Source organism: Sylvia atricapilla, chromosome 4, assembly GCF_009819655.1.
Source record: "Sylvia atricapilla isolate bSylAtr1 chromosome 4, bSylAtr1.pri, whole genome shotgun sequence".
Lineage (NCBI taxonomy): Eukaryota > Metazoa > Chordata > Aves > Passeriformes > Sylviidae > Sylvia > Sylvia atricapilla.
Window position 1 is genome coordinate 407,782 of NC_089143.1, and position 27,840 is coordinate 435,621.

The 27,840-nt window shown below is 46.0% G+C and overlaps 1 protein-coding gene across 5 annotated transcripts in view; it reads right to left on the reverse strand.

Moving 5' to 3' along the window:
- The window catches only part of IRF2 (interferon regulatory factor 2), a 40,230-nt gene extending 13,123 nt beyond the window's left edge, over positions 1–27,107 (reverse strand). Inside the window, exons 1-6 of one of the 5 annotated variants that reach the window (XM_066316887.1) lie at positions 26,859–27,106; positions 9,302–9,431; positions 8,257–8,364; positions 3,330–3,429; positions 2,545–2,721; positions 687–733 (exon numbers count right to left, since the gene is read on the reverse strand). In XM_066316887.1, coding sequence (XP_066172984.1) covers positions 687–733; positions 2,545–2,721; positions 3,330–3,429; positions 8,257–8,343 — 411 coding nt within the window. In that variant the 5' untranslated portion in view covers positions 8,344–8,364; positions 9,302–9,431; positions 26,859–27,106. Of the gene's footprint in view, positions 1–686; positions 734–2,544; positions 2,722–3,329; positions 3,430–8,256; positions 8,365–9,301; positions 9,432–25,142; positions 25,419–26,858 lie in introns of those variants that run through there. The other 4 variants (XM_066316888.1, XM_066316886.1, XM_066316890.1 and 1 more) reach the window with 4 other exon arrangements.
- Positions 27,108–27,840: the final 733 nt, after the last annotated feature.

Here is a 27,840-nt window from a genome sequence, read left to right on the forward strand (position 1 = left end):
AGACACAGCTGCTACACACAGCCCAAGGGCACCAAGTTTACTGAAAGCTGAGTCTGAAATCTCTGAGACTTGCTTTTTTGAAAAAAAAAAAAACCAAAAAACTCTGGAGTTTTTTTGCAAAAACTCTGCAGAGGCTCTGGGCAGAGGTGTGAAGGCTGAGGAATACAGTGCCTCACAGTGACAGCAGCCATCACCCTGAACAAGCCAAAATCTCAGGCTGCAGCTGAAGAGCTTCACTGCTGAGGCCTTCTCATGACAAAACATGAGCACACATCTGCAAGGCTGCAGCTCTGACCCTTGCCTAAGTGAAAATGAATTTCCAATGCTTTACACACAGAAATTATTTGCTCCAAAAGGTGGCTCTGCTGTTCAGAAGCATTCCTGCCCTAATTACTCCACTGCTCCTTACAGAGACAAACAAATGCCCATGTACTGCTGAGCCTGCCTGTTTTCCAACCTCAGCCATTGTAACACAAGGGCTGAGTCCACTGATGACGTAAGTCATGGCTTTAACAGCCCTCATATTTCACAAAAACCAGCCCCAAACATGCCTGGTAGCTGCAGTTACTTAACCAAACCACAGGCATTCCCAAGTGCCCACCACAATATACTGCTGGAGCTATTAAAAAATACTTGCAACAGATTGTATTTACAAGCTCTTGAACTATTAAACTGACACTTCTTACCTTGATTTGTTTGAATTTGTCATCCTTCTCAGATTTCGTTTTTTTCCCTGCAACAACAGAAGGAAGATTTCATGAAGTCCTGTGTGCCATGAGTTACCCTTCACACTTTCTATATTCACTGACAAATAGCCCCAAAATGAACCTCCAAATGGTAGGACTTCCTAGTAAAGGGAGAACACATTTTGCCTAATTTAACTCTTTTCTTAAAGTCTGGGCAGAAAAAAATTCACCTTGAATGCTCTGGTTTTTTTGTTTTTCTTTTTAAGAAGGCCACAAAAGAGAACCACTATGGGACCAAGGAAAGCAACTGCAGCCAAAAAATCAAAGTGAAAAACATGGAAAAATGACAAATTAAAAAACAAGGCCTGTTTAAAAGAAGGAAGGGGAGAAAAATATTCTTAAAGGGAAGAAAAATCAGAATTCATGTCTCACCACATTTCTGACATTTTCTCTGTAGCTACAGGAAAATGCTGATTGTTTATTAATCTAATGTGAAAAGAGATCATAATAAATGTCAACCAATATTTTTATATACAGCTGCAACCTAGTAGGGATATACAAATTACAATTCATGCAAAAGTGGTTTATGCAATCATGCTGGACTTGGGAATCCCAAACCCCACACTGAAAATTAGAAATGCTTGCAGCCAGATTCTTTTGTCCCCACACATATTTAGCCACATGCCACAAAAAAGGGGCATGTGAAAATATATATAAGGCCCAAACTATGGTTTTACAGTAACTGGACTTTCTGCAGTATCTTTTCCTGCTATGGCCCCCATTCCCAGAATCTCCTTTCAAGATGAACTTTTGTAGTTCCTAAATAAATCTACTGCCAAGGGACATGTTATGGTCTAGGGGAATGTGCCTAAACATACCAAATACACTATTGACATGAGACTGGAAAGAGTTTCAAAACTAATGTTCTACCTTATGTTCTACCTACTGATCTCGCTTTCACAGTATGATTCTGCCCCCAAAATTCCATTGTTCAGAATTTCCACTCTCACTGACCTTAAACTGAAGATCTGCCCCTCACTTCTCAATCTAAGAAAATAGCAAACTGTAGCTACAGGTGAACTGAACTGGATTTTAGAGGAACACCATGTGTTTGGTTTGCAGGTTATCTTTTCATCCAAATTAGAAACACAGGACACCAGAGGACTAAGGAAACCATTGTTCTACTGCACAAAGCAGCAAGGAAGCCATGTAAAAGCTAATGAGCCCTTAAAATCAATATTTCTACTTTGAAAGAAACCAAATACTTATGAGATTGACCTGATGGTTAGATGTCCTTCTGGCAGGCAGGAGATTTAATCCCTAAATTTGGTGATGCAGACCCTTTCCCATTTCACCATTATTGTGCACTGTGGGTTGGTTTTTCATGGTCTTTAACTAACAATGTGGTTTCGTGGTTTAATGTTCTGAGAGGAGCGTACTGCCCTCACTCAACTCAAGACAGAGACAGTTTAATTGCACCTTTGCTTGAAAAAAGAGACCAAAATGTCAGCCACCATATTCTGAATCCTCCCTACTGAGTTACGTGTGTTGAGCTCTAATATCCCCTGATCATATTCCTTGACTGAAGGAGACAGGGACTAGATTCTGAACACAACTTCATCAGCTTTAAGACACAAGTATCAGCAGCTTGGGGGTATCCCATCTCATTGATCCCCTCTTCTGAATGCAGCCCATTTTTCACACAGCTGTTCCTAAGTCCCAGCCATTTCCCAGCCAGCCAGGGCACCACGTGCAGCTTGCACTGGTGGCTTGCTGCACACTGAGCTACCTGCAGTAGGTGTTTTTCTCAACACAATACCCTCAACAGCATTTCATGTTGAGAAGCTCTTCCCTCTACCTTTTTTGGAAGGCCTTTCAGACAACGGCAGCATGCGGTACACCCTGAAGGCATTGTTTCCTTTCTTTATACTTTTGTCCTTCACTTCTTCTATGTCAGGCAGGGAGTTCATAGCACAACGGAAGTTGGCCTTCCATGTCTTTGGATCAGGCTTGTCTACTCCTGACTGGTATTTTCCTAAGGGAGAAAAGAAAGTTAGGCACGTGAGAATGACTGAAGATCCAAGGTAAAATAATAACAGCGTAGGTTAGCTTCAAGGTATCAGTCTTGGCTTCCCATGACAAGCATTGGAACAATAGCTGAGGTTGCAAGAGAGTGCTGTGATCTCATCCTCAAGCACTCCTCTAGAACAGATGATGAACAGTTTGTGCTTAAGAAACACCCAGGGCACTGCAGAGCTGACGAGACTCCCTAATAACATGGAAACGCTTGCACAGCGTTTACCTTTATTACGTCTGGCTCAAATCCACAGAAAGGCATAAAAAGCCTAAGGGCCTGTGTCTACAAAGTGCTGACTGGGCTCTACTCCTGACAGTTTTGAACCCAATGTTGTTAACATTTAAATCAATTAAGTTTTACTGTGTTCCTCAATGCAAATGAGTTATGGACTTCAGTTAAGCTGGAGAGTATCATAGGCCTTGAAAAAACACTTAGCCTCCCACAAACCTGTAAACTTCAGTTCACTCTCTGTGTTGGTAAAAGCAAAGACCAGAAAGAAGGAAAACGTAACTTTAAAAGGGAAAACAATGTGAAAATCTGTCCTGCAAAAAAGACAGTTCCAGTACCTGTGTGAATGGCCCAGTTTCTAAATAAGGGAGCATCTTTTTCAACATCCCATCCATGTCTTGCGGCATGCATCCAGGGAATCTGAAAAATCTTCTTCTCCTGGAAGGGAAAACAAACAGGAAATGCCAACACTGACAGACTTGAGGAATCTTCTGACGATTTTAAGTCACTAATTTATAAGCACAGTCTCAGCCTATCCGAGTGTTTTGCTCCCTTCCAGCCCAGTGCCACTGTCACTGAAATCAAGAGGAAAATATCCACTGGCGTCACCAAAAGCACAACACAGTCCAAGTGTATGAAACACTCAGAAGCCACTCCATGGAAGATGAGCCTGACAGTTTTCCAAGCTGACACATAGAGAAAACATGCAGTTCTACACATTTCTAAGCTTTTTATACAAAGGGTAGTTTTGTCAGCACAGACACTTTTATGATTAGGAAAAATATATCTGAAACTAAACAACCATAGGAACAGAGAAAAATCAAGGAATTTAGAATTAAGGCAGTAAATACTAGCATGGTGAAGAAAAGAGATCTTGCAAATTTGTATGCCAAGCAAACAGACATAAGAATATATCAACAGTAGACATCTCTCCAGTGGGGATAAAAACCCAGACACTCATGTTGAAGAAGGGCATTGAAGTTACCTGAACACATTTTAGCTCAGAAACTTTAGACCAAAGCGAAGTGCACTTAAAGAAATGCAAAGGAAGGCTTTTTAAAAATTCGGTTTTTTAACACACAGCTAAATCAGGGCATGCTTTACAAGCTGTCAGTATAAACTGATTCCCCAAGGGATCATGGAAGATCCTTGGCAACTATTAAAGATGTAGCTCCAGCTCTGGGGGCCCAGTGGCTTTCAGAGCCTAAACAGCATGGTTCCTACATTCCTTCACTAGCACACAGGACACTGGGCCAGAAGGATGCTGGATCAGATGTGCTTTTATGTCATACAGCATGGTAATGAATTCCTTTGTCCTGACCTAGAGGGCTGCTTCAGAACTCTTCCTGCTGTTTTCTGCAAAGCCATATGAACTGAGCTTGTTCCACAGCACTTGTTTTTTCTCCCTGGTTGGGAAGAATACTTATCTGGCTTCACACGCAGACAACTTGCACTATAAACTCTGCCACTGCAGGTTAAGATCCAATTATTAGTCTGTAAAGAGAAAAGTACTTCCAGGGTAAAATGCACCCTCGTCCTGCAGCAACCACCTGAACTATGCTGCCAGAATTACACTCTAAAAGAGCCCATTTCTCTCCACTGACTACATATACCTGGAGACAGGCAGCTCTCATTTAAATGACTGCATTGTAGATATCTGGTCAGGTGAGATGAATCCTTCACCCTTTCCCCTTCCCCCAACAACCACTTTTCTTTCCTGACTGTCTGGTTAATATTTCACTAATGCCAAGGCTAGGTTTATTTCCCTTCCTTCCCACGTGATCTTTTCTTCTTCTGAGCCTGCATTTTGTCCCTCAGCTCCAGTCTTTAATCCTTTCTGTCACATTTGCTTGTTCAGAATTGCATTCTTCCCTTCTTGCTTGGCTTCATCCTTAATTTGGTGCAAGCACTGATTAAACCTGTTCCTCATTCCTCTCAAGTCCTCACACTGTGAATCTTCCTCTTCATGCAGTTCCACCACTTCTGTCACGTGAAGTTTGTCTTTACTCTTCCCTCGACGTGTAAGTAAATCATTGACAGAGACACCTCTTTCCCCAACTCAAAGCCACTATTTGTGGTCCACCACACTGCTGTACTCATCAGACCTAGAATAAGCTTCCCTGCCTTTGCTCTTCTGTAGACTATAATAAGCATGGGGAAAAAAATCATACTTTAATAGAAAACAGTTTCTATCAACAAGAACTTTAAGAATAGAGCAGATTAAAATAGACCATATGATAATTCAAAAGCTAGCAGACTGAACAAGACTCCAGACATAGCACCCTGTCATCATCAGCTGTACTCATTGCTTCAAAAGAAGCTGCAAGGACACTTAACAGCAGCCCAAGTGGTCATTCCAAGTGCTTCTGTTCCTTACAGAAAGTTCTTCCCATTCCCAGATGTCTTGAAGCATAGGAATTATACCAAATCATAACACAAATAACAAAATCAAAGAAGCCATGTATATCATAATTCTGTAAGTTCACACTCCACAGCAACTATGGATTTTCTCATCAACTAATGTTCCCTGAAATCCTGCAAAGACAGCTGATTACATCAACACCATGTAGTTAGTTGAGTATCCTGCTCTAGTTTAGCTGGATACTTCCTATTTTAAATACTACTTCTTTATTTCACACATTATCAAACATTTCCTATATTCTTCTTCATCCACACTGCCTAATAATGACCTCAACAGGAAAGAGCTCATCAGTGCTTTCTCTCAGACTTGGAAACCCATGTGCTGACTGATGCAGTATTCCATCACTAGACTTTTGTGTAGGAATCTCGTGCTTCTGTTAAAAAAATAACCTCACCTAAAGTCAAAACCACAACGCACAAAACTTTTGCACTGTAACAGGAATTGCTAACAAACTCCAGTGGGGATGCCGAAAGGGAAAGCTGTGACACTGTTAGAAACAGGCAAGAAGAGAAAAGTAATCAAACCTCAGCTGGTTAGAGCAGCATGGTGCTACTAAGGCCAAGGTTTTGGTTTCAATCCCTGCACAGGCCATTCATTTATGAGTTAGACTTGATGATCCTCGTGGGTCCCTTCCAGCTAAGAACGTTTGTGATCATTTGGAACTCTGGCAATGCAGAATGCTTGCAGCAAGTGCTTGAGTGTGGGACCACACGAGCTACAAAGTCATAGGACAAACCTTACACAACAGCACCCATCTCCAAGATAATACTCCAGGCATCCATCAAAGCATCCTCTCTGTTACAGCTGCTCAGAAGGTCTCCTTTTCCAGATCCATGAGGAACACTGACCTCTCATCATCCCCCTCCTCACATCCCCTCTGCCCTCCACTGAACTCTGTTGTTTCATTAACATCTCCCAGTTTTGTCCCTCTCCTGAAGAAATTCCCTTCCTCCTTCGGGTCACTCAGAAGGATAACATTTTCACCAGAGAGGTACACAGGTATTTATGTTTTAAGCCCTATAAGGAGAGGGTTGTTCTGGAGGTATAATGATGAACTGACAGCAGGGGAAAGAATTATGTGTCAGCTGTACCTGATTTGTCATTTCTGACTGAGAGAGGTTGAATTCTTTCTTCAGTTTGGAAAAAGTCCCCAAGAACAGACAGCCAGTGACAACCCAGAATGGTAATCATTTCTTTCATATTTAAACCTTATTTCCTTAAAAAAGCACATGAATTTCATTCTCCTGATAATCTGACACACCTGCTTATCTAAACTGTGAACTGTCCTTTACCAAGCTCTGATTAAAATACTCAGCCCATAAAGTTGATTCTGTGGGTAGAGAACAGGCTGTGATACACATGACACTTCATTTATTCCATGCATGGCTTTGTTTATGGTCAGGATTTACAGTAAAAATAGAAATATTTCTGGTTTAATTATCCACTGTTGGAATAAATGTGTAAACATTTTTAAACAGAAATGCTCAGGAGTGCAGTTCTCTTGTTGAGAATAATAAAGGCAATCCAGACTGATGCCAAATTGGAGAGTAGAAGTGGGGAATAAGAGTTTAATAAACCTCAAGGCAGAAAAATTATTTTAGGATTAGGCAGGAAAGCCCTGGGTAGCAAAGAACAGCAGCTACAGACTATCAAATATAGGTTATATAGACTGTACAGGAAACCTAACACCAAAATAGAGATATTCAAGGAGAAGGACCTGAACATGGGACTCAAATTACAAAGACAACAGTAAAAACCAGTCTCCTCTTCAGCTATGACTCCATCATGCAAGAACAAGGACCTACTCAAATTCACAGTGCAGCTAACTAGAGAATGGATAAAGCAATATTTCTTTACCCAGCCACAGCATGGGAGTCACTGATGCACAAAGTTACTGAAAAACAAGATTCATAGATGAAATTTAAAGCACTCTTGATAATTTCATAGTCATGAGCATTTCTAGCTTTGAAAGCTGAAAAAAAAAAAAAAGTAGTAATTTCAATTGTCATTCTTCAACTCTAAAAATGAGTACCTGAGCACCACAACTACCACTGCTACAGGGAGGATACTAGACTATTTGGTTTAGTGTCTTAAGCAGACAGGTAGTTCCTATGTTTCTGCACCTGATTTTGTGCATTTCCACCCATTCTGATAATCAAGGAGCCTCTAGCATAAACAGCTTCATGCCTTTCACTGTGGTGAATTACTCTCCTGCACAGTGCAGAAAGCATGCAACATTTCCATAATTCATTGCTATGCACACTCTGGAATACACTCCTAGATTTTACTCAACCAATCAAAGGAACTCCAATTGGGCACTAACATTCCTGAGCTCACGGCTGTGCTCTCAGAGTGTCCTGAGTGTTAGTAAGAGCTCAGGACCAGGAATGTTGGGTTTGGGTCTGGCAGGGGAAGAGCCACCCCATTTTCTCAGGTTCAGAAGCAAGTATCAGAGAAGTCACACATATCTGAAACAGGAGATCCTTGCTTCAACACAGACCACAGTCTTCCTAATCAGGAGAGTATTCTGAACACATCCCTCTGATGCTACCTGTTGAACAATGTGTTCCCAGGTTAAAAAAAAAAAGTCCCAGCTCAGTCTCCAGAAGCACTCCCTTCAACAACAAAGAGTTGGAAAATGTTTTTAAATGAGCCACAAATCCAGCAGGCCAAAGACAGACGCTGCAGACCTGGCAGGTGAGGCCGGAGGAACAGGTTCAGCAGGAAGCATTCAGTTTTGTCCTTCCTCCCCACGTCACCCCTTGGGAAAGCAGCAATGAGCTGATTTACCTATGCAGACCTCAGCCACTGCTATCAAGTCCCCCCTCAGCACAGCCCCTTACCTTATTTAGCCATTTCAGCCCTGGTATCCTGTTAGAGTTGATCTGCTCCTCCAGCCAGGGCCGCATCCGCATCCTTTCGACAGGCATGGTCACCCACGTGGGAAGGAGCTGCAGGGAACAAGGGACAAGGTTACCTGCCTGCCAGGAGAACTCCCAGCCTGCTCCTCCACCTCTGCACAGAACCCTTCCTAAAGCTCTGCAGACCCTGAATGACTGTAAATATCATTGTCATTTTAGATCTGTGTGTGAGCTTCCCCAGAGAGCGAATGAGATGATAAAGTCTTCTTCATGGCAGAAAATACTCTTCTGGTACACTTGGACTAGGAAAGCCTTCACCTGAAGGTGACACAGGATATCAGCAAATGCTTGTCTGCTGATACAGGCAGGTTACCAGAAGTCACAAAGAAAAACACACTCTTGGGGATAGCTCTTTTTGGTCCACATACCTGCATTTGCAGAAGACCTTTTTATGCCAAGAAAAAAAATGCAACAAAAAAAATCACATGCAGGAGGCATCACTGTACTAGCTAAAATGATGCTTCTGCTAAGCAAAGGGCTTTCAAATGGCTGTTTCAGTCCTATGAACTCGACTAGAATTAATGAAAGTACATTTTACACCACAGCAGTCCAGCAGACACTTCGGTTCTGGCCGAGTAGTTTGATCCCCTCCCTGCAGCTCCCTCTGATCAACCCAGTCACTGAAATTTTAGCTGTTGTTTTACATTTCAGTGCCATTCAGCTATGAAGAGACTGCTTCACACACCCCTCAGCTGCACTGTGTCACCTTTTATTATCCAGTCAAGACTCAAACTGACTTCTTTTTCTGTCTCTCTCTCTCTCTCTCTCACACACACATGCACACATGACCTTGATGCCAATTCCCGGTTTAGAGCTGTAAATTATTGACATAAGAGTCTAAAGTCCTGAACCTGAGGCAGAAAATTCTAAAAACATTAACCAACTGGCACTAAATGCAGATTAAAGCACCATATTAAATGCCTGTTAAGCACCCTGGAACCCATCATTTCCACATTCAAGTACTTGCATTTAGGCTGCTGCTTCTCCTTGCCCCCTCTGCACCGGGCTCAGCTCCTTCCTCTCTTTTTTGCTCTTCACATCTGTGTTCTCTGCATCATTCTTAACTTTTCTGCTCCACTATTCTTGTCACCTTTGATCTTGAAAATAAAAAAGAGAAAGAAAAAATTGAAAGCACACAGCAATGGCACAAATGTAAATAGGTTTGTTCTCACTTCCTATGGGAGCCCAGGCATGGGACAGACTAACAATTAGGCAGTACCAAGCCCACACCCAGCACAAGAGGAAGAAAAACGTTCAAAGTTTCCTCTCATTGCTCTGAGGACATGTTTTTCTTTGAAACTAATAAGCAATTAAAACGTGAATGTAACAATAAGGTTCTTTGATGTGTTCAGAGAGTTTACCAGCAGCCATGCTCACACTAATCTTCCAGCAAACATATTGGTATTTTGTTTACTACTGTGCAGAGCTGGTCACTCGTGCTTCAGCTGCAGCCTCTTGCAGCCACTACAAATTCTAAAATAGCTCAGAAAACGGTTACAACTGCTCAGCTCCCTTTCAGGTTCACTTCAGATATGAAAAAACAGCCAAGCCCAGGAGTCAAACAGCAGAGAAGCCCTTGTGCATATCCCCTCTGTGTGTAAAAAGGAAAATATTTTCTGGGCAAGGTGATGTGGGCTCAGCTTTTTTAGCCCACAGGTTGGTGGCCATGCTGCTGTTTGCCATGCTGCTCCCTCCCCCTGAGGATTGGCACCAACAATCCTCATTCAGGTTGCAGAATGTGTACAGGAGATCTCTACCATCCTCCCCTACCACAATTTGAGTCAAAGCTGAAAAATGCAAATGGCAATCTACTAAAAACAGGAGTGAATTTTTATTCATCTGACAAAGAAGAAACAATTATCTGCAAGAGATGCATTTCTTTATAAGGTTATCTTTAGGTATGCATGCACTTTGAGACAATTCCTGGAAACACTGTGCATTAGATTCAACATTCAGTATGAGTGTTCAGCAGCCACACATGTCTTCTGGGCAGTGAGCCCCTAGGACAGATTTCAGGCCCATCTGAAGGAACAACTCAGAAGGCAGAAAGGTCACCTCGAAAGCAGCAGCAATGAATCCCACCTGGGACAAGTGACATGGAAGAGACAGAAGCTGCCTTTGTACAAAAGCAATACAATTCAGGAAATGAGAAAGCTGCCAACAATCACTGCTACAGGGAAGCCAGTCTTGCCCAAAGCTGCAGAGCTGAGCCAACCTGTCCTTGCCCTTCCACATCCCTGGGGACTTCCCCAGCTGCTCCCCTGCAGATGCTGCAGAGAGGTGCCTCTCTCCTCTCTGGCACCCTGGGATTCCTCTGGGATTAGCAACACACCTTCCCATCCATCACCCACACCAAGACAAATTAATCCAAGGGAATCAGGAGAGAAGTTTGGCTTGTGAGAAGAAAGGAGTGGCTGCCAAGACCTGTTCATCTGAAAGCAAACCCAAACCCAGGTAAGAACAACCCTTCCATGATGTTCATCTGGAGGGAACAGTGGGAGTCTCCAGAGTTATGTCCTTCATGGAGGAGCAAGCCCAGATGTGCTCCTGCTCATCAAAACACAGCCCCCACCCCGTTCTCCTTGAAGAGCACATCCTGTGGAAAATAAATCGGGATGCCTTTTGAAGACATTCCCAGACCTGTCTGCCTCAGGACAGCACTGACCACAGTGGTGCAAAATGCAGCAGGGGTTTTGTCAGCTGCATGTCAACAACATCTTTTTGATGAAAATACCAAGTCAACTCCACTGAGTAATGGCCTGTGGGAAATAAAGGTGCCATCTCTCCATCCAGAGCTGTCAAATGCATGATCTATTTGTACAGAAACAAACACCAGCTTCTGCTGTGCCTTAAAAGTAGCGTCTGTCTGTCCATAAATGGAATTCCTGGGTGCACTTGAAGCTTCATCCCACTGGCTCCAGGTGGGAGAACCTGGAGTCTGTCCACCAGAGAGTACAGATTCAATTGCTTGACATTAAAAATTATCCCAGTTTGTAAAAATGTTTGAAATGCTCCAAGACAGACAACAAAAGCATGTTATGTTTCAGAGGCTATTGCCGTTAGGCTATTGCCCACCAGCTTCACCATCCATCAGAATATCTCAATTATAAACCAAACCTACAAAGTCAGAAACTAAGGTGAGCCCTATAAAACAGAGGGTATGCCAAGTTTCTTGCCAGCCTCTCTCCAGTGTTTACCCAGCAGAAAGAAAAAAAGCAGAAAGAGCTGATCCTTTAAAGCGGAACAAAACATCAACATTTATAATCTGGAGCTGGCTGTAAAACTAAAAGCACTTACCCACCTATCCCCCATCCTGGTCAGTCTCAATGTTGCAGTTTCCCCTCACATTCACACCTAGAAGCAGCTACACACAGCCCCTGGTATTTTTGGTATGTCTAACAGTATTTTCAGAGCTGCCAAAGCCCCCAGCTCCCACTGGCTTCACCACTGCCATCATTTCCTGAGCTGTGGGCACCCCTCTGCTGGCCTAAGCAAACCTCTCCACAGTCCTGGCTCCTTTGGCCTGCCTAAACCTTCCACACTCTGGTCAACCAGGAGAAAAATGGCTTAATGCCTGCCTGGGGTCACCTGACACCACCTTCCCCCACACTGCAGGGACCACGGATGGAGCTGGGGGAGAAGCAGAGCTGCCTGGGAGGAGGGAAGGAGCAGAGGGAAGGAGCAGCACCAGCTCCAGCAGTGGCCAGGAAGCAGCTCACAGTCCATCTCCCTTTTTTGCTGCATGCAGACATTATTCTTTGTATAGGCAGCTTGCTGAAGAAGCCCAGGAACTCAGCAGGCTTACAAACAACACCTCTTTCTTCTTTCTTCAGGGTCTTCTTCATCTGCCTGAACGTGGGCCGTGGCTCCCATCCTACTCAAAGACACAGTGACAGCACAGCCAAGAGAGGAAGGCACTCTGGCATAGGGGTGGGAAGGAGCAGCTGGGAAGGGCAGGGAGCAGCCCCTTAATCCAAAACCATTCCTGTGCTTTTAGACAACAGCTTTAAATCTGGGTAGTACCGACCCCCAGCATCCCTCTGGTGAGAACACAGGAAAATGAGTAACACTCCCAGAGACCCAACGTTGAAGCCTTTTTGGCATTTGTTGAAAATAACTCCTGTTTGTTTTTTCTTCTGGTTTATCACTATCTCATGGTTGGGGAAAGGAAGACTAATCACCAAGAAACACAGTCAATTACAGATGGGACCACAGAGAGCATTTTTCCCCTTATCTTTAAAGAGGAGCTCATTTGGACATTGTAAATAGGTCTAAGCTGCTAGAATATCACTCTGTGATTCTTAGTAAGACATTCTTAGTAAGCCATACATAGTAAGACAGCCAGTCTCTAAAAATGGCTATTTTTAACCATGGCTGCTACAAATGTGTTCAGACTGGTAGCTCCAGGAATATAATTTCCCTTTCCTTGTTCTACTTTTACCACCTGTCTTAATATTAGAGAGGCCCATAGTCAGGGGCATTTGCTGTTTTGGAGATGGAAACTTAAATATATTGATGGACAGGAAGACATCAATAAAATTATTCCCAAACCAGCAGTGAGGGGGCAAGACATCACCCCAATTCATGGCATTTGCACTGGGGGGAGAGGCCACTGAGAGCTGCCAAGAGCCATTCCCACACAAGCAGCATGGCCCATGGATGGGCTGCCACCACAGTTTATGGAGGGATTATTCTGATCTTCTTTGAAGCTTTAATTACTGCACTATTCATGTAGTTCTGTGATCACTTCAGCCTATTTTCTGCAATGAGAAACTTCAAGAACATGGTGAAGGCTACACCCCAACCAGCTATAAACTGGTTGCAATCTGCATATACACATATTTTCACTCCATAATGACTGATAAAGAGCTTGTAGTCCCTCCCTACTCCCTGCAAGAACATTCTAGTAAGTGTGACTTGTTTTTTCCTTCAGAGAGATAACACTCCTGCCATACAGAAAGTGTAACCTTAGAGAATGAAGAGCTCTTCACTAGAATTACAGCAGCTGTAGACAGAAAGTGAAAGCAACGGCATGGCAGGCATTACATCTGAGCAGAACATGATGTTCTCTTTCCTTCAGTTTCACTCTGGCAGCATCTGGATAACTGAAAAGGCACAAAGGTTATCCCAAAAATACAAGCTACTCCGTACCTGGCAGTACTTTCTTGAAAGTGTATTCCTAAGGAACTAAAAAACCAAACCAAAAGCCCACCAGAAAACAAAACAAAAGCCAAAAACACAGCAAAATACACTAAATAAGCCAAACCAGCAGAAAAGCAGTTCTTCTTTCCCTATCACAAAGTACCTAGTTAAAAGGTTTTTATACTGGAAATACTATTAACAGTTGTGAAAAGTTAAGGTGGGATTAGATCTCGGAGACACATTAGTGAAGAAGGTCACAGCCTTTGCTCAAAGCTGTGGAAAAACATCTGCTCCTCAGAGAACATGTGCAGAATACTGCATGGTATTGACTTATCTTTTCTCTGCAAATACAGAACTGGCAATATTATTTTTTTGCAAAGTTACCTTCACATGTGCTTTGCTGATAAACTTTTAAACGATTCCCTTTGTTTGCTAAGGCTGATGCAGTCAAGAAAAGCATCAATCATCCCGTGTGACCGAAGAGATATGCTGAAATGAGACCATATGCTAATTTTAGGATTCAGAGAACTGGGTTCTGTATCTGTGTCTCTGCCAAGACTGTTCCAGCCTACAAGGAAACACGATCTTTTTTTAAAGAACAGGACTTGGAGCAAAATTCTGCTCTTTGCTCACAGACTGAACTCTGCCTGCATACAGGATTTTGCAATATGACCTCAATCTTTCTCAGCCATTCTGCTGTAAATACCACTTTCAAAGATTTCACCATCTGTATTCTGAGCAAAGCCCTGCTCAGAAGTCAAATTCATCAGAGGGATAGAGCCTTCTCCCAGGTAAGGAAACCTGGGACTTAGGCTCATAAACACTTGAGAAACGTGAGACTGACACTGAAAGGACAACAGAAGTGCCCTTCACTGAGCTGCTTTGACTGTGGCCCCCTGAACTCCCCCTGCCTGAGGTGTGTGGGGAGACAAGGCCTCTGCCTGCTACATCTCCTGCCAGCCACAGCTGGGGAAGAGCCTTAGGTGCTGCAGAACATGCCTTCCTTTGGATAATCCCAAATTATGCAAAGAGCAATGTAAATTTTTTGGAACCAACAACAAAACACTTCATTAAAGAGTAGTAAATGAGGAAAGAATGGGTATTGCCATTCTTAGAGGTTACAAGGGTTACAGGTTCAAAGTGAAATCCTCACTTAGGAAACAGGTATGGAGCCAGAAAACCCATGAAAACCAGTAACAGGCTTTCTGGATTCATAACTAGTTAGAAAGCAAAATCTACCCTTTCTAGTCTTTTAACTGCATGTAGTGGTGCCTTTTTTTTCCTTATTATTGTTCTATTAGTGATGCCCTGCTGAACAGAGAGGGCTGGGGAAACATCACTGGCAGATTTGCCTCCCAGCACACACCTCTTGCTGTGAGCTCAGTTAAAGTCCTCCCATGGCCAGTCTGCTCCACAGCTCCTGTGCTGGCTCTAACACTTGATCCACACTGCAGCAACAGCAGTGTTCTTCCTGCTCTTTCCTAACGCTTTGGTGCAGCAGAAGAGTATGTCCTCCTGTCCATCCCCAAGAAAGAGTTCACTGGAAAAGGGGTATTTAGTATTTCCTCTGGTGCCTGCAGGAAGGAGACAGCTTTGTCAAGGCAGGTCAGAAAGCCCAGAGTGGAGAGCAGGCAGGTGGGAGAGCACAGGCCCTGGGCAGACTGGTGTCAGGAATTCAGAGGTGTAAGGCAACCATCAGACTTCACCTGCTCCCCTAGGCTCCAAATGAAATGTGGCAGAGCCACAACAGGACCACGGCTGCTAAGGGGAAAGCTTGGTGGGGTGGTGAAAAACCTGGGCAATCAGGCTGCTACACGGCAGATTCATGCTAACAACAGCCACCCAAGTCTCCAAGGCTCTGCAGTGCAGGGCCCGGGCTGTGCCCACCTCATTGCAAGGCAGATGGAGGCGGAGGGAACATTCAGCATTCACTCCTCTCCTGCTGCTGTACCCAAGAACCATCACAAAGTAGAATGAAGAAAAGCCCTTTTGTCCTCAAGTGACAGAGGGTAAAAACAACCAACCCAACTCTCCCTGAAAACAAAACAAACCCCAAAGAAAACAAAGGCAAAAGTAACTCAAACGTGTATTGAAATCAGCATTACAGACTGCACGTTAAACACGCCCAAGAAAATGTACTGTGAGAACTCACACTGTATATGGAGTGTGTTTCATCAGCCCTATAGCATTTGTGTTCCACCCAAAGGGTGTTAACAGGCCCTGGCTGGGATTCAGAGTTACACATCAAAACACTCTTGCCTCTGGTTTCCATGCAGAGCTTATGCTCCCTCAGCAGCAAAGGCATGAGTTGTTATTTCGGAGTGATCTCAGGCCTCAGGAAAGTTATCCCTGGATTTGCAGACCAGAAGTTCACTAAAGAAAATCCACCTTATTTTAATACAATAAACCCAGAAGGTTGCTCTTTGTTTTGTTTTTTTTTTTTTTCTGCTTCTGGACTTAGCCATAATGAAGCAAGGCTGCAGCCTCTCAACGCCCACAGTGGAATTTCCCTTGTGCTGGTCCTGTGCTGTGCACTGTCAGGACACTCGAGGAGCACTGCCTGTGGCTGAGCACAGCCACTTCTCTGGCACTGCAGCAAACATCAGCTGGGAACTTGGGCCAGGCTTTTAACAGATTGCTAAAGATCATCTCCACACTGTCTGTGCCACAATGCTCGTCTGCACACACAGACCAGGGTCTGCTCATCTGCTGACAGCACCAAACGTTGCTTCAGTTTCAGCTTTAAAAGAATACTTTGTTTCCTGGGGGTTCTTTCATTTTTTAACTCAGGTCTTGCAGGCAGTGAAGATGGGAGATTCTAGTGACATCAAGATGACAACACATCTGTAGGAGAGACAATATCCCTTGCCACCTCCCCCAGGAACCTCAAAAGCAGCCATAAATTGCTTATTTATAATCAGTCCAATATCTGACTTGGTTTCTTCTTAAGCTTTGTGTTACATCTCATGACTGACCATGATTTGTCCTCAGTATCTGGGATCTTTAAATATTTTTCTCTCAAATGCTCCCTAAAAAAGAGGTGGTGACTTGCCTGTACTTCACTCAGACAAGTTTGGGAGGGGCTTGTTTACGACAGACATTTGTTGTCATGGTTGTCAGAGAGTAATTAATTCCTTACACTGGGGAGCAGCTATCCTCAAAATAATCGATTTTATTCTGGAATGAAGTGCTCACATGTGACTCCACTCCTGAATACCCACACATCACTGCTGCTGCTGCTTGGCTGTGTCAGTCACAATCCATGGAAGCCAAACTCTGTGTGTGCTTTAAAGGTGCCAGGAAAACTTTGGCACCTGATTCACAAAGAATTGTCGGGCCTGGTGAAAACGAGAAGGTTATTAAAGTTCAAACAATTATAAAAAATCACTTCACTATGCAACTCAACGGCACGGTTCTGTTAGACCACTGCACGACTGGATTTACAGGACACATCCCTAAACTTTTAACAGGCACTTTTACTACATGGATCCCTCGGAAAGCAGTGGGAAATTAGGCATGCACATACCTGTGACAGTACCTGCTAAAGCCTGGGCAGTCTTTATCTCACTGTCCTACCTGACATTCCTTTGCCTAAGTAGAGGGTGAGTGCTTTATAGGGTGCTACACATTAGAAAAGAGCCATTGTAAATGAAGAGTGCTTCATCTCATTGTTCCCACACCGAAGGCTTGTGACACTCAGATGTGACTGCAAGCAGACAATGACATTTCAGAGGCACTCAAGGATGCAGGAAAGAAATTATTCCAGATAGCAAACACTGAGAAATGTGTTCAAGGAAGAGTTTTCACATTCACTGGCCATGACCCGCACCTGATGTAATCCACCTTGCTTGGCTTTGGCTTGTTTCTCACAGCTACCTTTGTTTGTATAACATACTGTTCTGCAACACACAGCGAGAACTATTTGCGCTACACTAAAGTGCCATTTAATATTTGCTTAAAGCTTCCATTTTATTGTCGGGGCAAGGGCAGTTTCTGCCACTGAAGTTAATAGCTAACCCACAACTACACCTTTGCTGCTCAAACTTCTCACTGTTAGCACAGCACCCAGATCCAGCAGCAAAAGACACAAACCACCTCAGCCTAACCTCACCGAGAGAAGCAAACGCAGCCCTTTCAGCAAAGCAATTTTTCCTTTACTTCTAAGAAAAGGTATTCAAGAGAAGTATACAGCATTTGGGATTTGTGAAAACACTCTCGTGTTAGTTAGATCCTTCCTTCACAGACAGATCAGGGCAGGCACAGGCTTGGGGGCTGGGATCCTCTGAATCACCCACTGCGAGCTGGAAACATGTCTGTCACATGAACTTATTTACGGTGACAAAAATAGCACCATGAAAGACAGATGTGTTCAGCACAAAAAAGAAATTGAATTAGCTTTTACAGAGATATTGCTTGACACTGGAGAATTTAAGAGAGAAATATCTTTCTCTTGTACACACATTTGAGAGGTGTGCATTTAAAGCGTACTAAGTATTAAATGCTTGTACTCATGCCTGTTGAAATGATATGACCTAATGCTCCTTTCTCTAAAAATGCTCCTCTTTCCTCTGCCACAGGACAGACAGGATATGAACAGTTAATAGCATTGGTTACGAAATGTGCTTTTAATTTAAAGTTTTTGTGTTGCCCACAGACCAAAAGCAATTAGCCTCACTTTGTGATCTGCAGCGTATATTTCTATCTCGGGAATTTCCTAAAATGCTACTGAGCTACAGTAAGACAACTCATCTGCATTTCTCATCTAAGCTGCATAAATATTATTATACTAAACAAAGCTAGATTTCTTTGGATTCCTTCATCAATCTCAGATCTCAGAATTGTTCCGACATTCAAAAAATTTCGTTTTTATATGCTTGAATGCAATGTGTTCAAATGTGTCAGAACTGGACCTCTGGAATTAAAGTTTCTCATTTCACCCCAGCACAGCTGAGACTGCCCAAGCTTCTCACCAACACCCAACCTTTTTTCAGTACAACCCAGGAGCATGGACCTCCAACCAGGAGCAGAACATTCATTTGAGATTACACAGCCACCCAATGTTGGTCCAGCTCTGATTAATTCACCAGGTAGTTCTCAAGGTCACCAAGTACATTCTGGCTGCTGACTGATCTGTGGCAATTGAGTGAAAGCACTCACAGTCATTTCATGCCATCAGCAAAGCTGATACTGGATTACATCCTTTTGGCTACTGTTATCTGCCCCCGATCTAAGTGGATCACCCCAAAGCTGGAATGGCCAAAAAAAAAAAAAATGAAAAAAAGAAAAAATAATAAAAAATATTTTTAAAAAAAGCTGACTATGTATGTTATACCCAGTTCTATCAGCAACCCCAATCTCACCATGACTAAACCCAGGCATTCTGGCCAGCTGAATTACTGACTCCCTTTCCTCACCCTGGACGTCATCACTTCCACTGAACCTCCTGTGAGGACGTGTTTGCCCCAGCATTTCAAAACAGCTCCTCTGTGACTGAAGAGGAGGCCACTTCCACACTGCAGGGCCTTTGCCCAGACTGTGAAAAGTGGTACCTGAACACACCAAGAGGGCAGCCCCTACCCTCTGTTCTGTAGCTTGCTAAGGGAGTGCTGCCATGCAGCAGTCTAATTTAGACAACAGATTAAATAAATGGTAAAACTGGATTAATTTTTCAAGCTCTCATGCATCTTTCCTCCGTGTTGATTCTTTCATTTTTGCCAACTGGGAAATGAAAACCGACGGAGTCGGTTTCACTTTTGTTTATATTTGGTTTCAATTTTATCCTCAAGTTTTGCTTTCATCTTGTTCATGTAACACTGTGGAGATCTCAAATGCTGCAGGCAAGCTTTCAGTGATTTAAAAACATTCCTCTCCCATCCTGCCTGTTGTCCTACTGCACAACTAGTTTTATTTTAGATAAACTTTTTAAGATGCTTTCACAAATTTGGGAAGTGTTTCAGGGCGGGCTGTTTAGTTTTGATTTTACAGATTTATATGCCTCATCCAATTAAATTCAGTACTTCACCATTTTCCACTTGATTCGTGTCTCAGTTGCATATAAAGACCATTTGCAGGATTCAGCAGAACACCTCGGAAGAGCAGGCAGTTCACCAAATGCACAAAAGCCCACATCACACACCAAATATACATATATGCATGAAATGCACCACAAAGAGCTAAATGGATTGCTACCTTAATTTATTAAACAGCAAAGGCAGTACCTTGCCTAGATAAAGCTGTAAGAGGCTTGCCTGGAATGCTGTCCAGCAATATGCAATATCAATAGGAATATTACAGCACAGGCTTTGTCCTCTGTGCACTTAGCAGCCCTTCAAGTCACAAATATCCCCCCATGCATATCAAAAAGCAGAACTTAACCACAGGTCACACTTTTCAAAACCAAATGCGTAAGCAACCCTTCCTTCTTTTGTGCTCTGTTAATGTTAAGTATCTATGTCTTTAAAAAGTACTTAAAATTATGTTACAGCTAAAGGGAAATGGTTGGACAATATCCACTGTCACGTGCAGTTCAGAACAAAGGACGAATTTGAACAGTTTTGACGCACCTTAGCACCATTCCTAACACCAGGAATATGCTGGGAGCTACAAACCAGGCCTGCCATGGTTAGCTGGGAAACCACCAAACAGCAATCTGCCCTACTCTCTAATAGAGAGGAATACCAAAATTAGTCCTTCCAAGCTGCCTTGAAAGATAGCAACTATATAGCAACCATTAAATGTTAAAATAACTCAGGAGTTGAAATGTAAATTCTGTACCTGTGGTGAAACAATATGCCACAGGCAGGTTTGCTCCTGGGTTTGTGTCCAACCTGCAGCAAGAGAAAATGTTTGCCTTGTCCTGAAGACTGCTGTACTTGATTTAATGCAATCTGCTCCCAAGCAAACAGCAGGGTCAGAAAACTTCCAGCATACAGAAAGCTGGGCTGGGAACACATCCCAAATGAAGAAACCAAACATTACTGTACTGTTTACCACTTCTTTCTTTCTTCTCTAGGTCATTCAAAAAGCCAGAAATTTCACACAAGCTTCCAAGACAGTGAAAACATATCCAGCACTAACTGTAAGAGCAAGTTTGAAAACCTTTTCATAGTTTATCCATAAGAAGTATGTGCTGTACAATGTATTTCTATGCTATATACAAAATATCTCAATTTGATGTATTTTTATGTATGTAGATACATAGATACCTATGTCTGCATATATATATTCACATGCACATAGGCTAACATCAAATTGTTAACATGGATTCATTTCTAATACCTGTTAATTGTTGATTTCAGGGTTTTTTTAGTGGCTATTTTAATCTTAACACAAGAATTTACACATAGTCAATACAAAGAACCTTCATACAGTTCCAATAAACTTCTGAAAAAAACCAAAACAAAATCAAAAAAACTCACGAGGAAATTATTTAATTGCACCTAATGATATTCTGCATAATGCTATTCATACATGAGAATATGCAACTTAACAAATCTGATCCTCTCATTTACCATATCCAGCTTACTTGTTGCTTTGTTCTGCACTTGGGATCTCAAAGGACAAACCAGAAAATGTTTTGCACTAATCACACTTTGTAGCAGCACCAGCTATAATAAAACTTCTGTAAACAATGCCTCATGGTTTATGCCCTCAATATCACAATCATTTCAGGCCTTTGAAGAATCAGGTTTCAAAAGAGCAATCTTTACCAATAAGACACAGAGATAAGCAAGAGTAACACGTGATTTGTTTTATACCTTTGCCTAGAAACGGACTATGACTTTTGATATATCATGCACAAAATCCAGGCTGAGGTTCTGGTCCTGCAAATATCAGAGGGATTTTGCACGGGTATTGCTCCAGTGCAATGTTAAATGCACACAGGATACACTGAACCTGACTGTGTCAGCTCAATAAAGGCTGGGCCAGCCAGCCCAAATTAGACAGGATCATCACAGACTTTTTCCTGGCAGTTGGATAAATCTTATGCTACAAGTTTCACATAACAAAGGGCAATACACAGACTTGCTTCTCTCCGTTTTCTGCAAGTAGACTGTAGCTTACGAATCTCAGTGGAAATTTCTATTGGCAATTTTCAGCAATGACTCTTGATCAGCATCTGCAGTAACTCCCTGTCAGCAGTCAGTGCCCAAAATTTGATACTGAACTGTCCTGACTGTGAGGTTGCACAGCAAGTTTCTCTCCAAAAGACTGCCTAATCACTTGTGAACCCAAATAAACTCCTGACGTGCACACAGTGGCTGTGAGCACCACAATTCACGTGTTGAGGTTTTTTGAAGTCGCCTCCCAATTGTTTTATTTGGGCCTCATTTATCTTACCTCGTCACTTTCTTCATGACACTAATGATTCTAAAGAATATCCCCACAGTCCCTTCAGTCTCTTCTTTCCCAAACTACTTACTCTTTCACAAAAGCGCCTTCCTACCCTTCATCATCTTTGACATCTTCCTCTGTAGCTCAGCAACTTTTATTACTTCCTGAATCAGGAGAGGGGACCAACATGGATTTGTAGTGGCATGATGGTGCTTTCTATTTCTTTATTTACCTCCTTCCTAATAACTCCTAACCTGTCCTAGCCTTTATTAGCCACATCTGGGCACAGAGCTTATTTTTTCACTGGATTATACAAGATGGATGATTTTTTTCCTGAGTAGAAAGTGAGTCCATGCTTCATTTTTTGTGTACAGAAAATCAGGATTGCAATCCCTTCCATGTGCATTACACTGAAATTGGTCTGTACTGATCTTCATCTGCAAACTTACATCCACACTCTTAAAACAAGATTCCTCTGCAGACATTGTGGTTCAGCCTTTGGGATTTCCATGCTCCAAATGAGTTAGTACAACAAGCAAACTTGTCACACTCCCACCTATGCCTTGCTCCATCCATCCCTTGGAGGCATAGGCTCTGGGCAGACTTGGGTACAACCTCTTTTCACCGAGCAAACTGGCCATGACTGCACAGCCCCAGGCAGACTGACCCCACCTTAAACTGGCCCTGCTTTAGTAAGGGCTGCATCAACCAGACAACAGCTCAGCAATCCCTTGGGAGAACGTGGAAGAGTCAGTCACTCAACTTCAGAGAGCCCTGGGAGAGTCAGAGACACTCAACTCCCTGGCGACAGAAGTCAGGCCTAGTCTTTGTCACTGTTTCACATTTATATCCATGTTCACTACTCCCATTCACAAATCCTTGGCAACCAACCAACCAAACAGAAATGCCCATCCTGGAGTTCCGAGTCTCCACAGAAACCCTGAAAAACTGACAGCTCATTTGTTGTATCCTATTTCTGGAGCACCAAAGCAGGCCTACTCAAGGAGTTACACACAAGACACAACGTATCAGCAACTTTCCATTGAAGTTGTTTCAAAACTCAGCAACCACCGCCTGCCTTCTACTTCACCCTTCCCAAGGGCTGGTTTCCACACCCTCTCTCACAAATATTTCACTTCGAAAAACTCCCCAATGCCTTCACTCCTTCAAAAAATAGAAAAGCCTCTTGCAAAAGAACCCCCTTAAACTCTTTCTCAGTGAAACAAGGCTCAGAGAATGTTACACTCTCTGACTAACTTTATCTTCCTTGGGCACTCCTTCTACGCCTGGATAACTTATCAGCAAGCTTCCTGGGTTTCACACGCCTCAAAGAGTGTATTCTAATTGTTTCCATGCCTTGAGCAGCGTGACTCTTTGCCTTACCTTATTGTGTTTGACATAGATTTTGTGTTCTTTTCCACCTTCGCCGTTTGCAGACAAAACCTTAATATTGAAAGGGGTCTTTTTACTTGTGTTGAGCTGCTTTACTTTGCTTGTCAGCCTGCACAGCTTTTTTGGTATTTTTGACAGATGACACACCATCGCTTTGAGCCTTTACTATTAGTGTCTTTGAAGAATTACATGCCACTTACCACTATTGTACACTTTTGGCTGCCTCTCACCATTTGATTAATTTCTTTCCTCGCTATAGGAAAATCTGCTTTATTAGAGTACATACTGCCACAACAGCTCTTACCTTGGCTGCTGCTGAAACAACACTGAGCTTAAGGACGTTATGACCAGTGTTATGTCAGAACCGGCTGTGATTTTGAATGCAAAATTCTGAACTTAATTCTTGCTGTCCAGCACTTTGTCCAGAGCTGTTAGCCCCAGTGTATCTGTATGACCCAGAAAGTAGGTTTTTTTAGCACCTGGGCAAATTTCATGTTGGGGCATGACATAATCTACATGGGGGCAACTGAGGCCCCTCATTAACAATCCTATTTCCTGCTCTTGGAGCTTCTCTATGCTCTCTTAATATATGACATTATTGTCAACACCGAGGTTGGGCAGTCAGTCTTACAGCCCTAATCTCTCTACTCTTCCTCCACAGGCCTAGAACATGAAGCCATGGGACCCTGTGTGACTTCCCCAAACAGTTATTTCCTCTTTAACAAAAGGTTTCCCACATCATGCATGTGCAAGCTACTCACTCCTCTCCAAGCATCCACGATGTTTGTGATATTCCAAATATTCTGTCATGGAGATGTTTTAACACCATGGAGGTGATGCAGTACTTCAAGAGAGAGAGTGTCACGACAAACTTTACAATCCTTACCCACCAGCTTTTTCCCACTGTTTGGTTTTTAAATATATATTAGTATAAATATGCGGTATATATAAGCACATGCTTTCATTGAAGGCATACATAGCCTGGCTGCAAATTTCTTTACATAAAGCCTATTCTTCCAATGTAGACTCTATTTATTCCAATAAATATTTTTATTTTCTCTTGAATCTTAGCACCCTTTTTTCTTCATCATTTTCTCAACTTAGTATTAAACCTGCCTCCAACTCCACTTGGTCCCACACATCAAAGACCTTTGCTCAGTGGAGAAAGGGGCCTTTAACTCCCCTTCCTAATACCCTGCCTGTTACTTCTCATACCTCCTGGCTACCCATTTCCACACAGCGTGGCCTTTGATGAACAGCTCTTCTCTAGGGACCGACCTGACATCTCCTAAAATCTGTCCCTTCCGTCACCAGCAAGTAAGCGGGCAGCAGTGCTAGCACACGTGCCAAACAACAATAATAATGACTGCTGTGGCTGCATGTGGCAGCCTGCGGGCCCCTGCCTCAGGAGCTAACCCAGGGCTGGGCAGGCTGACACCCCAGTGCCACTCCTCACTGCAGGGCTGCAGCGTGCCACACGAGCCCAGGGGAGTGACATGGGCCTAGGGAGCTGCAGCTCACACCTTCCACCACGCTTTACCCGCAAAAAGGAAGGGTCACACGGAGAAATTCCCTGGCCCCGTGTTACCAACAGCGGCCAAAGGAGGATACTGATGTAGCTTCAAGGGGCTGGTGGCAAGGGCAGACTGCGATTCCGACTGAGGCCATCTGCCTCACAGATCAACTCTGCTACCTTCGTGTGACCGTCTCTGTGTCAATGTGAACTTAAATGTTGCTGCCCCATTCAATTCTCTTTTTATGGTACCGACACAAGCATCCTGCAAAGGCTGCTAAGGCTTAAATAACTGTAAACTTAAACATGTAGTACTTCATCTCCAGAAACTGAGGTCTGCATTTACAGCCGCTCATACCTTCAAGAGAACGAAGTCTGCAAGACTTAGCACGGTAAGGTGAGCTATAAATTACAACTGTACACTCACCGGAAAGAAAGTTCTGCACTCCGGAATTCCTTTATCTGAGCTCCGCGTCCAAAGCAGTAAGGTTAAGGCACAGACTCTGCTGTTAGGAGCTCACACTAATCAGAACGCGAATTAAAGACCTAAGCGCCTCCGGGAATCTGGGCCGAGGGATCCAACCCTTCAGGTACTCGCAACTTTGACCCCAGGCATCGCAAGACGCTTGAAATTTGACCCTGCGCAGGGCTCACAAAGAAAATCGCGGGTCCTAACCCCCCTGCGGGGCTGTAGACTCTGCCGGCCAGCGCGGGGCAGGACGGCGCCGGCAAAGGCGGCCCCGAACCGTGCGCTCCGGAGGCCGCCCCCGCCGGGCCCGAGCGGCCGCGCCACTTCCTCCTTCCGCCGCGGAACCGCCCGCCGCGGCCCGCCCCCGGCCTCTGCGCTGCATCCCCGGGCTAAGGCCCCGGCCTCCGCGCCGCATCCCCGGCCTGAGCCCCCGGCCTCCGCGCCGCATCCCCGGCCTGAGCCCCCGGCCTGAGCCCCCGGCCTCTGCGCTGCATCCCCGGGCTAAGCCCCCGGCCTCCGCTCCGCATCCCCGGCCTGAGCCCCCGGCCTCTGCGCTGCATCCCGGCCTGAGCCCCCGGGCTGAGCCCCCGGCCTCCGCTCCGCATCCCCGGGCTGAGCCCCCGGCCTGAGCCCCCGGCCTCCGCGCTGCATCCCGGCCTGAGCCCCCGGCCTCCGCTCCGCATCCCCGGGCTAAGCCCCCGGCCTGAGCCCCCGGCCTCCGCTCCGCATCCCCGGGCTGAGCCCCCGGCCTCTGCGCCGCATCCCCGGCCTGAGCCCCCGGCCTCTGCGCTGCATCCCCGGGCTGAGCTCTGCCGTGCCCTCACCAGGGGCACCCCGGGCTGTCCCCGGGCCCGGCTCCCGGCTCCCGGCCCAGCTCCATCTCCGGGCTGAGCTCTGCCGTGCCCTCACCAGGGGGCATCCCGGGCTGTCCCCGGGCCGGGCCCGGCGGCTCTGGGCCCAGCTCCAGACCCGGCTCCAGCCCCAGCGGCTCCGGCCCCGGCTCCAGGCCCGGCCCGGCGGCACTCAGCCCCGGCTCCCGGCCCGGCCCGGCGGCACTCAGCCCCGGCTCCAGGCCCGGCCCGGCGGCACTCAGCCCCGGCTCCAGGCCCGGCCCGGCGGCACTCAGCCCCGGTGATAGTCCCGGCCTCAGCCCCGGCCCCAGCCCCGGCCCGGCGGCCCTCAGGCCCGGTGATAGCCAGGCCCGCCCCGCCGCTGGTGTAACGGACCGTCGGTGAGGCGGGGGCCACGCCCCTTCCCGCCCCCGGCCCGCGGCCCCCTCAGCGCCCCCCGCCCGCGGCCCCTCCGCCCGGCCGCCGCCGCCCTTCCCTCGCCGGGGCCGCCACAAGCGCGGGGCCTGCCCGCGGCCCTCCCGGGCCACCGCCGCCGCCTTTGTCTGTGCGCCGCGGCCGGCGAGCGGCACTGCCCGCGCTCCGCTCCGTCCCCCGGCCGCGTGTTCCCTGCCCCGCGCCCCTTCCCCAAGGCGGCGGCCGGACCGCGCTCGGCCCCGCTGCCTGCAGCCCGGCCTTTTGTTATTAAAACAGATGCGCGTCTGCCAGGAGCCCCCGCTGCCCCGCACACGGCAACGGCGGCGATGCGGAAAACGAAATTAACATTAAACATGAAGGAAAGGGAAAAAAATAGAAAAAAAAATATTAGAAAACAATTCAAAATTACCTTGCCTGCCCGTCTTCGCGGCCCTTATATAATTCCTCAAGGTTACCGCCGTTGCCAGGGGACACGAAATGGAAATGAAAACAGGCGCTGAATAATCGCGGGAGCAAAACTAAAAGTTCAGTGCCTCCGCCCGGGCGGAGAGAGGCCAGATCGAAAGCAAAACAAGGAGAGGAAGCGGCGAGGCCGGCGGCGCTCGGAAATCCCCCCGCCTCTCCCCGGGCCGGCCGCGCAGGCGGCGGGGGCAGGGCTGCGGCGGCGGGCGCGGAAGCGCTGTGCCCGTCACCGCCGCGCCGGGGCACGGCACGGAACGGAACGGAACAGGGCACGGCACGGAACAGGGCACGGCACGGAACGGCACAGAACAGGGCACGGAACGGAACGGCACGGCACAGCGCCGGGGCACGGCACGGAACGGCACGGCACAGCGCTGAGGCACGGCACGGAACGGCACGGAACGGAACAGGGCACGGCACGGAACGGCACGGCACAGAACAGGCCCGGGGCACGGCACGGAACGGCACGGAACAGGGCACGGCACAGAACAGAACAGGGCCGGGGCACGGCACGGAACGGAACAGAACAGAACAGGGCCGGGGCACGGCACGGCACAGCGCCGGGGCACGGCACGGCACGGCACGGAACAGGCCCGGGGCACGGCACGGAACGGCACGGCACAGCGCCGGGGCACGGCACGGAACGGCACGGCACAGAACAGGCCCGGGGCACGGAACGGAACGGCACGGCACAGCGCCGGGGCACGGAACGGCACGGAACGGCACGGAACAGAACAGGGCCGGGGCACGGCACGGAACGGCACAGAACAGGGCCGGGGCACGGCACGGCACGGCACAGCGCCGGGGCACGGCACGGAACGGCACGGAACAGCGCCGGGGCACGGCACGGAACGGCACAGAACAGAACAGAACAGGGCCGAGGCACGGCACGGCACGGCATAGCACGGCACGGCACAGCGCCACGGCAC